A 16743-nucleotide genomic window follows, 5' to 3' on the forward strand; every position below is an offset into this window, starting at 1 on the left:
GGGCCCGCTCTCGGGAGGGCGCCCCCTGGCGGCTCGGCCGGCTGGCACTGAGGTACGCCCCGCCCCTCAGGCCCCGCCCCCGCGGCGCGCCACCGCCTGTGAGTACGGCAGGGGCGCGCTGCGCCGCCGCACCCACCGCTGAACGCTCATAGGGCTTTGCGCTCCACTCGCCCGCGCGCCAGACCTGAAGCTCCCCTTGCTTCCTTTGCGCTGCGCTCAAAGCCTATTTGATTTGGCTTTACCGCGCTTTCCCACCTGTAAGATAGGCTGGTGCACAGGACTGTAGCTCAGGCCTTGGCAGTTCATTCTAAAGATTATAGCTACTCCAGAACTCGTGGCGCTGCAGTGACGTATGGTACCTCCTTACCCCTGGCCTCCAAGTTTTTGTCCCGAGTCCCTATTCCCCAGTCCCCTCCGGAGCAGCCTGACCATGGGAATCTTAGGTATCCTGCTCCTGAAAACGCTCCCCTCCTCAAACCCCTCAGCACTTTCTATGAAACTCTTCCTCATTCATCCCTTTGCATTGAATTAACGGGGCAGTGGAGGGGTGGGGTGATAGTTTGGAATTTTAAAAATAGGACGGGGTGGCTCAGTCAGGCTCAGAGCTGTGTTGACAGCTCAGAGCCTGAAGCCTGCTTGGCACTGTCTCCCTCTCTCTGCCCCTCCCCCACTTGCACGCGCTCTCATTCTCTCTCTCAAAAATAAACATTAAAAAATATTTTTTTAATAGGGCAGAAAAAACTTGAACGTGGCCCCAAGAGGCCAGTGGAGGGCAGGGGACCACAAGCACAGGAATGGGCCTTGTGTAAAAGGCCCATGCTGGCCCAGGGGCAGGCCTGGGTGAGAGGTGCTGGATATGGTCAAGGAGACGAAAAGCCAAAGCCTTTCCCTCGGAGAGACGGGAAGGGTGCAGCCTGGCACAACCCCCGGTCACTGGGACTCTCCTGCACATCTGGGGACATAGCCAAGGCCCCTCCTGTCAGAAGTCTAGAGCCGAAGGTGAAAGCCCAATGTCAGTTGGATCCTCTGAGAAGGCATCTTGGGTCGCTTGGGCACCAGGACCTCATATACACTCTGTTACAACAGGCTAAGTGAACAGAGGATGAGCAAGGGGGCTTTCTACCACAGCACCTAGCATAGCACCTGTAAGGATTAGGCACTCAGTGAACACTAGTTTTCTCATCCCTTCCTTAAGCACTTAAAGCCAACTTATAAACATGCACCAGAATCCAGAAGAGAAAAAAACACAACAAAAAACCAAAATGAAGAAACACCACACTAATGTTTCGAAGTATCTAGATGTATAAATAAACGTATACTATATTGAAAAGGCAGTAACACTTCACATTCTCAGTTCATCTTCTTGGCACCATGTGCAGTGGCAGGTAGGAAGAGCTCTCCAAGGTTGCTCCAAAGCCCATGGGAGTGAATGTTCCGGTAGACCTGGGGCGCTGCTGATGGGGGCCAGGCTCCGTGGGGGCAATGCCGGCACCAGGCCCGGTCACCTCTGTACCACTCGTTAGTGGTCTGGTTGGTGGCAGCCAGGTACAAAGTGAAGCACAGGTAGCCACCCAGGAGGAAGCTCAGCATCACGACAAAGCCCAGCATGAAGACAATCCTTGGCAAGGTCAGAAACAGGTACTGGGGACAGAGAAGAGACAGCAAGTTAGGCAGCTAGGCTGCGACACAAGTAAGGGTCAGCACCCACGAGCCCTGGCCTGGTCTGCACACATGTGAGTGCTGCCGCTCCAGCTCAGCCACCTCCACGCACACCTGACCCGCTGAAAACCAAACGAGCAGCCCCAGAAGCAGTCCTAGTGTGCAGGAGTTTACTATGGGATAAATGAAATACACACACTGAAGGAAAAGGATATTATGCCAGTTAGCTCCTTGTAAACCAAAGAAGTAAATACAGAGCTTAGTTCGTGCATCAGAATACAAATCCAGACGGACAGAGGCGATCCATCTCTCTAAGCAATATGGCCACAGAAACACACGTACAGGAGTATTCACTGTAGTGGTTTGACGGACCCTCTTCCGAAAAGAGGCAGTCCATCCGTGAGAAAAAGTAAAATCCTGGGATAATCAAACTATGGTATCATAAGGAGCCAGTAAAAATGTGGCCAATTTTGAGGTACTGGTTTGGGAAAGACATTGGTAAAATATTGCCGGATGAGAAAGACAAGAGGCAAGGATCCAAACGGGATCATATTCGTGTAGAAACAAAACCACACTCCATGAAGGTGTGTAACCATATCGATAACCACAGGAGAAGCCTATTATGTATGCACCAAACTACAACAGTGGTTGCCTGTAGGTGGTGAGCTGTTGGGAGGGGCAGGACAGAATCCCCAGTTCTGAATTTTTTAAAAAAAAGATGCATTTAAATTTCACGTGTTTCCCCCAGCTTTATTGAGACATGACACTGTGAAACTTTAAGGTGCGCAACGTGACACATAGCAAATGATCACAACAAGGCTAGTTAACATGTCCATTACCACAGTTACAATTGTTTTTTCTTGTGATGATGACTCTCTTGGCAACTTTCAAGTATACAACACAGTATTGTGAGCTACAGTCCCCACGCTGTTCATGACAGTCCCAGGATTTATTCATGTTTCAACTGGAAGTCTGTGCCTTTGACCCCCTTTCCCCACTTCTCTCCTTTTCATTTTAAGCACTTCTGAACTGCTTGAATTTTTAGAGGTAATTTTTTAGAATAAAGAAAATGAATTTTGACAGTATTCAACATCTTTGAAAGGCAGGGGTAAGAGAAGCACGTGCATCAAAACTCTTGACAGAAGAGACCTTCTAACTGAAGTTACAAACAAAAGAGACAGAGCTGATGAGAAAGGATGTCTAAATTTTGTTTTTATAAAAAAGAAGATACACAAATAGAAAACAAATAGAAAAATGAACTATCATTATTATATGATCTCAAATCCAAAGTAATTTTAGTGTCAAGTAGATCAACAGTTAAAGGACACGATTCACAAAAGAAGATATACAAATGACTGACAAACAAGGAAAGTAATCAAAAGTAATGAAAGAAATACAAGTTTTTTTAAAAGGGCACATCGTGTGTTCCTATCACTATAGCAGCACCTGCCACCAGCAGGCACCCTCAGGGCCTGCCCTGACACAACAAAATGAGCCCTTGCCAATCACTCTAAGCATATGGTTTTATTTATTTTTTTAATGTTATTTATTTAGAGAAATAGAATGAGCACACAGAGGAGGGACAGAGAGAAGGGGAGAGAGAGAATCCCAAGCAGGCTCTGCGCCACCAGCACAGAGCCTGACATGGGGGCTCGATATCACAAACCATGAGATCATGACCTGAGAAGAAACCAAGAGTTGGACGCTAAACGGACTGAGCCACCAGGCGCTCCTAAGCACAAGGTTTCAAAAAGCAACTTCATGATATATATTAAAATCAAAAGGTTTATAAATATTGATAATCTTTGACTCTGTATCTACACTTTTTGGAAGCTATCCTACAGAAAGTCCTAACTACAGAAACGAAACCGTATACACTGATTACCTACTGCAAAGGGGAAAATGCACTTCACCAACGGAGGGAGCTGGTGGGCACCACCTGAAACAATAGATCAGTGAATGGCCGCAACATGAACACACATTCCTGCCTGGGAAGCATTTTTGCCAAAAATGTTTAACCTGAATCTGATTGAGGCTCTAGAACTTCCAGTTCACATTAATATGAAAGAACAGAGAGAAATTAGTTGACACAAGTAGGAAAAAGACAAATTTAGACCAAGGGACATTCTAAAAGACAACTAAACTACTAAATGTCAATTTCATGGGGAAAAAAACGAACAACAAGAGGCATTATTTTAATGTTTTTTTTTTTGTTTTGTTTTGTTTTTTATTTATTTCTAGGGGGGAGAGAGAGAGAGAGAGAGAGCGTGTGCAGGGGAGGGTCAGAGAGAGAGGGAGACACAGAATCTGAAACAGGCTCCAGGCTCTGAGCTGGCTGTCAGCACAGAGCCCGATGCGGGGCTCGAACCCACAAACCGTGAGATCATGACCTAAGCGAAAGTTGGACGCTTAACTGACTAAGCCACCCAGGCGCCCCCAAGAGGCATTATTTTAGACTAGGAGACTAAAAAAGACATGGCATTCAAATGCAAAGCCTAACTATAAGGTGGATTCTGCTTCAAGGAGGCAAAAGAGCTATAAAAGACATATTTGAAACAACAGGGAAATATAAATATGGACTAGATTATATATTACATATTTACTATAACAGAATTGTACTTATGTAGGAGGTGGACATTCTGTAAAAATGCATGTTCAAGGGGTATCTGGGTGGCTCAGTAGGTTGAATGTCTCTTGATTTCAGCTCAGGTCATAATCCCATGGTTGTGGGATCAAGCCCTGCATCAGGCTCTGCGCAGAGTGTGGGGCCTGCTTAGAATTCTCCCTCTCCCTCCCCCTCCCTCTTCCCTGCTCCCATTCTCTCTCTCTCCAAAAAAAAAAAAAAAAAAGGGGAGGGGGTGCCTGGGTGGCTCAGTTGGTTAAGCATTTGACTTCAGCTCAAGTCATGATCTCGTGGTCCATGAGTTCGAACCCTGCTTCAGGCTTTGTGCTGACAGCTCAGAGCCTGGAGCTGCTTCAGATTCTGTGTCTCTGTCTCTCTCTGCTCCCTTCTGCTGTGCTCTGTCTCTGAAAAAAAACAAACAACACCCCCCCTCAAAAAACGGATAAAAATTAAAAAGAATAAGAAAACTTTAAAAGTACATGTTCAAGTATTTAGGGGTGAAGCAACATAATGTCTCCAATTTATGTCTAATAACGCAGAAAAATATAAGGGGCGCTTGGGTGGCTCAGTCAGTTGGGTGCTGACTTTTTGCATGGATTTCAAGGAAGCTGCACTAAGTGAAAAAGATACTATGTGATTCCATTTATGTAACAATCATGAAATAACATAATAATAGAGATGGAGAACAGAGTAGCAGTGCCAGGCATGAGGGATGAGGCTGTGGCTGTTAAGAAGTAACACTGAGGGAGTCTGTGGTGAATGACAGAACATGCTGCCTAGAGTGGTGGTTATCCATGCACACACATGCAACAAATTATACAGAGCTACACAGATATACACACAACACACAAATGAACATATATGTAAGTGGTGGAATCTGAATCAGCTCTGTGGATTGTGCCACGGTCAACTGTTTGGTTTTGGCATTGGGCTGTGGTTTCTGGCATGGGGGGAGGGGCTGGCATGCGGGGGCAGACTTAAGAGCTCGTAGGCTCATTTCTTTGTAACCCCTATAAATCTACAGTTATTTCAAAATAAATGTAAAAACATACTAGCTTTGGACTGTGTATTTTATATTAAGACAGTCTCCTTCCATTTCTATTTTCTGAGTGCTTTCATTAGAATGGCTGCTGAATTCTGTGAAACAGTTTTCAGCATCAAGAGAAATAACCATGTGGGATGCCTGGGTGGCTTAGCTGGTTAAGCGTCTGACTTCAGCTCAGGACATGATCTCATGGTTTGTGAGTTCGAGCTCCACATCAGGCTCTGTGTTGACAGTTTGGAGCCTGGAGCCTGCTTTGGATTCTGTGTCTCCATCTCTCTCTGTTCCTCCCCCGCTCACACTGACTCTCTCTCTCAACAATAAACATTTAAAAAAAGAGAGAGAAATGACCATGCTATTGTTCTTTGTATTTCATAATGCCATATAAAATACTAATCAATTTCCTACCATTGAACCAACCTTGCATTCATGGAATATATCCCACTTGTTCATAGCATTTTATTTTCTTTGAGACAAAAGAAAAAAAAAACCAAGAATTAACCAGTTACCTAAAACAGTGACTGTTCACAAGCTACTTCCCATAAATGTAGTACAAATCTTTTGGCCATCAAATGAGTTTTTAAAAGAATGTTTCATTATTGTAAATTAACTTTTGACAGAGCACCAAAACAATTCAATGAGCAAAGAACAGTGTTTTCAAAAAAAAAAAAAAAAAGATGCTAGGACAACTGGATATCTACCTACTAAAAGTGTGAAGCTGGAACCCTACCCTACAGCACGTACAAAATTTAACTCAAAATTGCCAAAGACCTAACCTCTAAGAGCAAAAATTACAAAAACACAAATGTCCAGAATATGAATAGAATTCTTGTAACACAAGACTGAAAGATAACTCAATTTAAATATCAGCCTCTCAGGGCGCCTGGGTGACTCAGTCAGTAGAGGGTCCGGCTTTGGCTCAGGTCATGATCTCACCACTTGTGAGTTTGAGTCCCGCATCGGGTTCTGTGCTGACAGATCGCAGCTCAAGGCCTGGAGCCTGCTTTGGATTCTGTGTCTGTCTCTCTGTCCCTCCTTGCTCAAGCTCTGTCTCTGTTTCTCTCTTTCTTTCTCAAATATAAATAAAAGCATTAAAAAAGAAAATTATATAAAAAAACCCACGAGCTTCTCCTCTAAATCTTCTTGTCCAAAGAAGATACACAAATGTCCAGTAAGTACACACAAAGTTGCTCAACATCATTAAGTCATCAGGGAAATGCATATCAAACCGCCATAAGGTACCACTTCGTGCCCCTACAGAGGGCTCTAATCAAAAAGACAAGTAATAACAGTTGTAGGCGAGGCCAGAGGAAGGCGGAACCTCCTCACATTGCTGGTCGAAATGTAAAAGGATCAAGATGCTTTGGAAAATAATCTGGCAGCTCCACAAATGATTACGAATAGAGCCACTGTAGGACCCAGCGATTGTTCTCCTGGGTGGAACTCAAGAGAAACGAAAACACAAAAACTGGTACCCAGATGTTCAGGGCAACATTATTCAAAAATAACCAGAAAGTGAAAACACTCAAACATCCATAACTGTTACATGAAACGGAACATCTTTCAGCCATAAAAGGGGCGAAGTACTGACCCATGCGACAACTTGGAGGAACCCTGGACACATTGTGCTAAGAAAAAGAAGCCAGCCCAAAAGGCAGACGATGTGTTATGGGAAATGTCCAGAAAAGAAAACTCCATAAAGACAGAAGGCACACTAGCCGTTGCCATGGGGCCAGGGAAGAGGGGGAAAAGAATGACCGCTAATCAGTAAGAGTTTCTTTTCGGGATGATGCAATTTCTGAAATTAGATGGTAGTGGTGGGCTATATAACTCTAAAACACTGGGCTATATAGTTTAAAAGGATGAATTCTGGGGCATCTCAGTGGCTCTGAGGTGCATCTGGCTTGATTTGGGCTCAGGTCATGATCTCAGGGTTTGTGAGATTCGACCCTGTGCTGAGCTCTGCACTGACAACACTGACCTTCCTTGGGATTCTCTCTCTCCCTCTCTCTCTGCCCCTCCCCTACTTGAGCTCTCTCTTTCAAAATAAATAAACATGAAAAATAAAATAAAATAAAATAAAATAAAATAAAATAAAATGATGAATTTCAGGGGCACCTGGCTGGCTCCATCAGAAGAGCATGCAAGTCTTCACCTCGGTGTAGAGGTTACTAAAAAAAACCCAACAACCTAAAAAGGATAAATTTTACAGCATATGTACTATTATCAATGAAAAAATTATATAGTCTCTTAAAAAAATTTTTTAAGTTTATTATTTTGAGAAAGAGACAGCGCAGGGGAGGAGCACAGAGAGAGGGGGAGAGGGAGAATTCCAAGCAGCCTCTGCACTGTCAGCACAGAGCCCAATGCGGGGCTTGAACTCGTGAACCATGAGATCATGACCTGAGCTGAAACCCTGAGTCAGACACTTAACTGACTGAGCCACCTGAGCACCCCATATTCATTTTTTTTTTTTAATTTTTTTGTTTTATTTATTTCTAGGAGAGAGAAACAGCCTGAGCAGGGGAGGGTCAGAGAGAGAGGGAGGCACAGAATCTGAAACAGGCTCCAGGCTCTGAGCTGGCAATCAGCACAGAGCCTGACGCGGGGCTCGAACCCACGAACCGCGAGATCATAACCTAAGCGAAAGTCGGACGCTTAACCGACTAAGCCACCCAGGCGCCCCCCCATATTCATTTTTTAAAAAGGAATGGCTTAATCTCTTGACTGGGAAAATAAATGTCCTTTTTCCAACGTTGAATCCTAAAGTCAAAAACATACATCCCACAACATAACTCCCTGAATATTAATTACCTGAATGAGAAAGACAATGTCAACAACCTGCAAGTGTCCAAGGTCATCAACGTAAGTCTCCAGATACAAGTCTGACAATGCCACCAACTGGACCAGAAACACAGTGCTCACAGTGGCCATGGTGGCAGCTGAGGCTGTCAACGTCAAGAGGTAGATGAGGAAGTACCTGGCGTTCCAGGCCCCAATGCAGTTGTTCACCCAAACACAGTGATGGTCAAAACGGTGCACACACCTGTTACACACTCCTGCACAGAAAAGGGAAAGTCATGCCCTGCGTTAGTCCTTGAAGAAACGAGACTGTACTCACCTACTGAGATTTTTCCAAACTCACTCCTGGCAGTAGGTGCTGGAGGGAATGGCGGCTGCTATCACCAAGCTATTAGAAGTGTGGTGTCCAGCACAGGAGCCGCGAGCCACATGGGGGACTGAGCACTTAAAATGTGGCCACGAGAAAAACTTGAAAGAATACTCTGTTGATTTTGCTAAATTTCAAGTTGCTTTTCAATTTATGCAATGTTCCTTGAAGTTCAATGTGAGCAATGCTGAGATGACATAAGGGTTAGTCAATTTACTTAACTTGAAAAGACCTAATTTTGAAACCGAAGCTTTTAAAAAAAAATTTTTTTTAATGTTTATTTTATTTTTGAGACAGAGAGACAGAGCGTGAACTGGGGAGGGGCAGAGAAAGAGGGAGACACAGTCCAAAGCAGGCTCCAGGCTCTGAGCTGTCAGCATAGAGCACAACACGGGGCCCAAACTCACAGACTATGAGATCATGACCTGAACCAAAGTCAGACACTTAACCAACTGAGCCATGCAGGTGCCCCAAAACCAATGTTTTAAAGTCAAATTAATTCTTCTGATAAAGATGAATCATTATGTGACTATTAAAGGAAAATGATTATGTTATGGAAAACCTTTTAAAAATTTCTGGATTAACTTGGGTATGTGAATCTGCTCTTTCAACTGCAAATTTTAAGAAATCTAAAAACAGATCAAGAATTTCCAATGAAAATTTAGTGTCTCAATTGAGCTGTGCTGTGAATGTAAAATACATACAAAATTTCAAAGACTTAGTATGAGAAAGATAATATAAACTAACCCATGAATGATTTTTTTTATATTGACTACACGTTAAAACGTTTTTTAGGGGTGGACCTGGGTGGCTCAGCGGGGAGAGAGTCCGACTTCTGATTTCAGCTCAGGTCACCATCTCAAAGTTTCTGAGCTCAAGCCCCGCTGTGGGCTCTGTGCTGTCAGCATGGAGCCTGCTTGGAATTCTCTCTCTCCCCTTCTCTGTCTGCCCCTCCCCCGTTCACTGTCTCAAAATAAGTAAACTTAAAAAAAAAAAAGCTCTTGAAACACCACGATATTTTAAACAGTTTATGTTAAATGAATATATAATTAAATTTAACATTGCCTCATCTTATTTTTGTCATATGGCTACTAGTAAATTTAAATCACACATGTAGCTCACATTATATTCTTGTTGGGTAGCACTAGTCTAGAATCTTGGCTGCTCCCCAGAAGAGTAAGCTCTGCGGCCACTGGAATCTGCAAACGCAACATCCCACAGACACTTCTGATGGGCAACAAGCTCCACACAAGACAGAGGAAGGGCCGTTATGCCCCGGAGTGGGGTGTCCACAATGTAAGAACAGTGACACTGCACCTCCAGGCACCTGAAAGAAACTACTCTCTAGCCTCTACAAGCAGTGGCTGCCCATGCCTGTGAGACAAATGGCCCTGGTTTTAGATTTCTGGAACCTTCCCTCACTAAACCCACGTGTCTATTATACAAGAGTAGCGAGGTAGCAACCAGAGCCGAACTTACTGCAGTGCTTGGACCGGGCTGGCCGCCTCACGTTGCAAGTGAAGCACTTCGTGTTCTTTGGGAACACCACGTCATCAAACTCATAAACTTGAAGAAACAAGAACTCGTTTGCTTTTGTTATGGTGCCTAAAAAAAGGACAAACATCATTTTCAAGCGATATAGTGGACTGGACGTTCACAAAATCTGTCCTGACAAAGTGCAACTAAAACTTATATATTTACTATTCTAAATAACTCATTTTTATTTCTTTTATGTCTTTATTTTGAGAGACAGAGACAGAGAGCGAGCGGAGGAGGGGCAGAGAGAGAGGAGGACAAAAAAATCCTCTGAGCTGTAAGCACAGAGCCCGATGCGGGGCTTAAACCCATGGACTGTGAGATCATGACCTGAGCCCAAGTCGGACGCCCAACCAACTGAGCCACCCAGGTGCCCCTAAATAACTCATTTTAAAATAAAGTGTTGGGGCGCCTGAATGGCTCAGTCAGTTAAGCACCCGACTCTTGATTTAGGTTCAGGTCTCATGGTTCATGGGTCCGAGCCCACTGTGGGGCTCTGCATTGACAGTGGGGCGCCCGCTTGGGATTCTTTCTCTCCTTCTCTCTCTGCCCCTCCTCCTCACACTCTCTCAAAATAAATAAACTTAAAAATTTTTTTAAATACATTTTTATTGAGATACAATTCGTGAGCCCTATTCGCCAATTTAAAGTGCACAATATGACTTTAGTACGTTCACAGAGTTATGCCACCATCGCCACAACCAAGTTTAGAATGATTTTATCACTTCAAAAAGAAACCTGTTAGCAGTTGCTCCACATTTCTCTTAATCCCAGCCCCTGGCAATCACTAGTCTACTTCCTGTCTCTATGCATTTGCCTTTTTGGATATTTCATATGAATGGAATCATACAATTTGTGATCTTTTGTATCTCACTTCTTTTTCTTTTTTTAAGTTTTATTTATTTTGAGCAGAGAGAGCACACGCACGAATGTGCAGGAGAGAGGCAGAGAGAGAGAGAGAATCCTAGGTAGGCTCTGCTGTCAGTGCAGAGCGCCATGCAGGGGTCAAACTCACGAACTGTGAGATCATGACCTGAGTTGAAATCAAGAGTCAGACACTTAACCAACTGAGCTGCCCAGGAGCTCCTCTGGCTTCTTTCATTTAGTATAGTTTTTCAAGGTTCATCTATGTTTTAGCACATATCACTCCCTGGTTCCTTCCTGTTGCTGAATGCTGCTTCATCGAATAGGCACGCCACAGTTTACCTATTTATCAGCTGATGGACACTTGGTGCCTCAAGGATATAAAGGCTTAAAAGTAAAGGTATGGAGGGGCACCTGGGTGGCTTAGTCGGTTGAGCGTCCGACTTTTGCTTAGGTCATGATCTCGCGGTTCGTGGGCTCGAGCCCCGCGTCAGGCTCTGTGCTGCCAGCTCGGAGCCTGAAGCCTGTTTCAGAGTCTGTATCTCCCTCTGTCTCTGACCCTCCCCTGCTCACGCTGTCTCTCTCTCTCTCCTAGAAATAAAATAAAAATACTTTAAAAAAAAAAAAAAAAAGGAAAGGTATGGAAGGGCATCTGGGTGGTTCAGTCAGCTGAGCATCCAACTTCTACTCAGGTCATGATCTCCCCATCTGTGAGTTTAAGCACTGCATCAGGCTCTTTGCTGAGAGCTCAGAGCCTGGAGCCTGCTTCAGATTCTGTGTCTCCCTCTCTCTCTGCCCCTCCCCCACTCTCCCATGCTTGCTCGCTCTCTCTCTCTCAAAAATAAACATTACAAAAAATTTTTTTTAAAGTAAAGGCATGGAAAAAAGATACCAAGCAAATATCGATAAAAAAAAAATGTTTAATACGCCAGTCAGAATAGCTGAAATGAACAAATCAGGAGACTGCTGATGCTGGTGAGGATGTAGAGACACAGGCATCCTCCTACACTGTTGGTGGGAATGTAAACTGGTGCAGCCCCTCTGAAAAAAAAGAGTAGAGATTCCTCAAAAAATTAACAATAGAACTCCCCTATGACCTAGCAATGGCACTGCTAAGAATTTACCCAAGGGATATAGGAGTCCTGATGCATAGGGGCACATGTCCCTCAATGTTCATAGCAGCACTTTCAACAATAGCCAGATCATAGAAAGATGCTAAATATCCATCAACAGAAGAATGGATCAAAATGTGGTTTATATATATAATGGGATACTACATGGCAATGAGAAAAAATAAAATGTGGCCATTTGTAGCAATGTGGGTGGAAATGGAGGGTGTTGTGCTGAGTGAAATAAGTCAGGCAGAGAAGGACAGATACCATATGTTTTCACTCATATGTGTGGATCAGGAGAAACTTAACAGAGGATCATGGGGGAGAGGAAGGGGAAAAATAGCTGGGGAAAGGGACGGAGGCAAACCATAAGAGACTCTTAAATACTGAGAAAAAACTGAGGGTTGATGGGGGATGAGGGAGAAGGGAAAATGGGTGACGGGCATGGAGAAGGGCACTTGTTGGGATGAGCACTGGGTGTTATAAGGAAATCAACTTGATAATAATCTATACTAAAACAAAGTGTAATAATATTAACATCACACAAAAGAGATTGAGAGCAAAGAGTGTTATTAGTGACAAAGAGACTAATTATATTTTGAAAAAAGACTCAATGCTAAGAGAATACAAATTCTTTTTTTAAAAAATATTTATTCATTTATGAGAGACAGAGTGTGAGCAGGGTAGGAGCAGAGAGAGAGGGAGACACAGAATCTGAAGCAGGCTCCAGGCTCTGAGCTGTCAGCAGAGCCCCACGCGGGGCTTGAACCACGAACCGTGAGATCATGACCTGAGCCGAATTCAGACACTCAACCAACTAAGCCGCTCAGGCACCCCAAGAGAATACAAATTCTAGACTTGAATGCATACAATACAAATATATATACATAACTATCATATACACGTACACACACATACACGTATATATGACATCTTCAAAATAAGTAAAGCAAAAACTGCAAGGAGAAATCTCAAAACTACCATCAGAATGAGATACCATGCCTCTGTCAGTAATTGGTCAAACGAAAATATTAGCATGAACATAAAAGACTGAACATAATTAACAAACTTGATCTAATGGATATATACACTGTCTGGACCTAAGAACTAGAAAACATACACTCTTTCAAGCACATACGGATCATTTACAACAACACGCAGCCGCCATAGTGCAAATTAGCAATAAACTTTTAAAAGAAACTGTGTCATAGGGACCACAAACTCTATAGAACACAATTATTAGTGAAGATATCAAAAAAGAAACTAAAAGAGCATGTGGAAAATTTTAAGCAGTTCTAAATAACCCACAGGTCAAAAAAGAAATAACTTAGAAAACAATCACAACTGAAAGATCAGGAGAACACTACGCAGCAACTCTTTTGCAAAGTCCCTGGAGGGAACACTGGTCTGTAGCACAGCAAGAAGGACAGCTGCGGGTCTCTGTAGTGAGAGCCTCAACTTACCAGGGTTGCTTACGCAGCTGAGCATGAAAAACACCAGGTTTATACCCAGCAGCAGATAGGGCAGGAGAAGATAACACAAGGAGAACCCGAGCTCTTGACAGTAGCCAAATATTTCCCAGGTGTATTCGGCATAAACCATCCCTTGCAAGAGAAGGTGCAGGATAACGAAGGTGTGATTTCTGAAAGGAAGCAGGCACATGGCTTGTTTTACAGGGCCTTGTCCACGATGAAATCATAGAGTACTACAGTTCAACCGGGGCCACTTCCTTTGGGCATGAGATAATAGCCAGAATTACATAACGGACAATGTGACACAGCTCTCACAGTGCCCAGCAGTAGCACACATGCAACACATGTTATCTATTACAATTATCGTCTTTGTTGGGAAGTGAGGTATCAGGATAGATTTGTTTTTACAGAAATGCATGTCCCAGTATCCCCACTCTTTAAACATTTTTGTCAAAACTCCAGAAACAAAAGGCAGGTTATCAGTGAGCAGAGGTCCTGAACCCAGGACTCTTGACCTTTCCAGCCCCCTTCACAGCTGGAAACCAACAAGAAGCTTCCTGAAGTTACAGGACAGCAACAGTTAGCAATCAAAACAGAAGAGAGGATAGTATATAAACTCTGAGATATAATACCGTGTGTGGAAGAGGTAATGAAGCAATTTTAGCATCGCTCTCTGAAGGCATTCTGGAATTATATGGGAAATTATCTAAAACAAAAGAGAAGGATTCAATTTCATATCTCACTCCCCCCACCAATCCCAAACAAATAAGATGCTTGACTTTCAGCCAGCAATACTGGTGATCTCGGGTTTCTGGACATGAGCAGAGAAGAGATTTAAGAGAGAATGAAAAGGAGGGCTTCCCTCAGCTGGTCTTCCTTTGATGCCAGCCCCTCCTTTTTCACCCTAGCTCCAAAGAAAGCTCTCCATGTCAGGGTCTTTGGGCAAAGGAAGGTGAGAAGAGGAACTGGATTAGGTAATGCCAATGTGAACTCCACTCCTTTCCCTGTCTTGGGATCAATCCTAGTTCCAGAGTCCACACCTGCAATCACGGGGCATTAGTGCCTTCCCAAAATGAACCCCTTCCAAAGGCTGCAGACCCCAGCTTGATCCCTGAAGGGGTGTGGGCAGCTTGATGCTCAGCTTTACTCATACAGCCCCCCGTTCTACTCAGCAGGCCCCTCCAGGCAGACATTGCTCACATCTGTGCCCAACTACAAGCATCAAACCCAGAGAAAAATAGCCAACCTCAACAATGTGGCCTTCTCTCAAAGCAACATTGCAAGGTTACTTTCCAAAGTAACAAAACAAACAAAAAACCCCAGAGACTTTCGAATATACCGTAACTGCCATAAATGAAAGAAGTGAACAAATGAATAAATATGGCATCTGTTTTTTGTTCCACTGGGGAATCGTTTAGCCCTTTACACTGGTGGTAGTCACAGTTCTGGGGTCTCCAAACATCAAGGTTACCTGGGCTGCTACTCCGACCAGGACTTTCAAGTAATGGGCTTTTGAGCAGACGCATATCGTAACAACACCAATCAGCACAAAAGCCACATAGAACAAGAAGAGAACAAGGAAGTCCATCCTGGGGCTAAAAAGAAACAGAAAAAGCGTCATTCTCAGATATCAACTCCCTAAATGGCTCCCCAAACAGAACTCATCAGCCCTTGAGCACACACTACCTCACACTGGGGCCTCCCAGATGGTCCAGAGTTCTCCTTGGAGAGTTTCCTAATCAAACTACTGTGATGTCTTTAGGGTATCTCTTGCCTGCAAATTCTAACATAAAGCAGGGGAGGGGGGAGAGATATGCCAAATGCATACACCTTCTATCCCACCAGCAGCAAATCATCTTTGATATTGCTCTTTGATAAACATTCACATAGATATTGATACAGAAAGTACCCCCAAATAATCTGCTGACAATGTTATTGGAACAAGCAAACCCTGGAGGCGGTCAGGGATCTGCTCCCACAGCAATCGGGAATAACCCGCGGGGACCAGAGTCAACACACAGGCCTATATTAACTGGAAATGGTTACTTTTGGCCTTAGCAGATAAGATTCGGGGCTGGACTTCAACTGAGATAAGCAAACTACAAACTATTCACGAGATAAGACACAGGAAACAAAGAGCAGCAATTCTCACGAGGTGATTCAGGGTCCCCAGCCTACATATTTCTGGTTTGGATAATTTTCAATCGGCAGCTCGGGCATTCCTCCTCCCAACTTTCACGGAGAATTCAAACAGCATCTCTCCTGAGCAGCAGCGTGCGCCTGGCACAACAGGTGGCACCCAGGGCTGCAGGAGGCATGGTTCTTCTAGAAGGCTGGATCTGGCTGCAGAGACATCGATAAAACACTCACATCATAAAACAGAGTGGGAGTCAGGAGCGGTAGAAATTGTGGGAAATAATTGGAAAGTCGGGGGGGGGGGTGTTGAGATACCGCAGGGTGAATGGCGTTATACGACTTCAGGAGGAAAAGCTTAATTGGGATCCCCAATTCCTATCCCTTGGATCCCCATTCCTATCCCTAATTCCTGAGGTGCCCACGCTGGCCACCAGACAGAAAGGCTTTCCCAGGCACAGTATCCGAGGGTCCAGGCGGGTGGGCGCGGTCAGAGCTTTCCCCGGAGGCCGGAACCCTGGGTGGGGGGAAGGGGCGCAGAAGGCTCCGAGGGCACACGGTGGGTGCCTGAGCAACCGGCGGGGCGGAAAGGCGGGTCTGTCGGGGTGTCAAGAAAACAAACAAACAAACAAAAACCACAAAAAAAGGCAGCCGGGGACTGCCTTAGTGCCTAGATCCGCCAACCGCCAGGCGAACCCTTCCGCGCCTTCAGGGCACCTCCCTAGACTTCCGTCGGACCTGTGACGTTAGCACGCGACGCTCGCAGCCAGGCCGACTTCCGGCGGAAGTGCGGGCTCACGGCAGCTGGGGCGTGGCCTGCCGCTCGCCAACGCGCTGTCCCGGTTGTCGCTCGGTGCGCGCCTGGCGTCCTGCGGAAGGTGGTCGTGTCTTGGTGCCGGAAGGCTATACTTTGGGAAGCTGTTTCCAGAAATCTTACTAAAATACGGTCCTAAGCTAGCGCGGGCGAGAACGCCGTGAAGAGGCCCGAGTCGCCTGGCGGCTTGGGTAGAAGAACCCCGCCAAGCAGGGACCCCGCTGGCCTGTGGCAGGCACCCTTAGGGGCTTCTGCATTGTGTCTTCGTGAAGGGCAGGATTTGCCCTTTTGCTTTCTGCCAGCCACGTTGGGAACTGTC

The 16743-nt window shown here is 44.8% G+C and overlaps 1 protein-coding gene across 3 annotated transcripts; it reads right to left on the reverse strand.

The window, feature by feature from the left end:
• Positions 1 to 1279: 1279 nt before the first annotated feature.
• ZDHHC4 (zinc finger DHHC-type palmitoyltransferase 4) lies at positions 1280 to 16344 on the reverse strand. Of its 3 annotated transcripts, none has more exons than XM_039226113.1 (9): positions 16328 to 16344; positions 15630 to 15820; positions 15164 to 15260; positions 14949 to 15072; positions 14110 to 14183; positions 13469 to 13647; positions 9973 to 10098; positions 8139 to 8383; positions 1280 to 1641 (listed from the first exon to the last, which is right to left on the reverse strand). In XM_039226113.1, exons 4-9 carry the CDS (start codon positions 15063 to 15065, stop codon positions 1351 to 1353), a joined length of 1032 nt encoding a protein of 343 aa, XP_039082044.1. In that variant the 5' UTR covers positions 15066 to 15072; positions 15164 to 15260; positions 15630 to 15820; positions 16328 to 16344; the 3' UTR covers positions 1280 to 1350. The 3 variants fall into 3 exon arrangements, with proteins under 3 accessions (XP_039082044.1, XP_039082043.1, XP_039082045.1); XM_039226112.1 differs by lacking the exon at positions 16328 to 16344 and adding an exon at positions 15929 to 16321; XM_039226114.1 differs by lacking the exon at positions 16328 to 16344 and having other exon boundaries at positions 15656 to 16321.
• Positions 16345 to 16743: the final 399 nt, after the last annotated feature.

Source organism: Hyaena hyaena, unplaced genomic scaffold, assembly GCF_003009895.1.
Source record: "Hyaena hyaena isolate Hyena2069 unplaced genomic scaffold, ASM300989v1 scaffold_20, whole genome shotgun sequence".
Classification (NCBI taxonomy): Eukaryota; Metazoa; Chordata; class Mammalia; order Carnivora; family Hyaenidae; genus Hyaena; species Hyaena hyaena.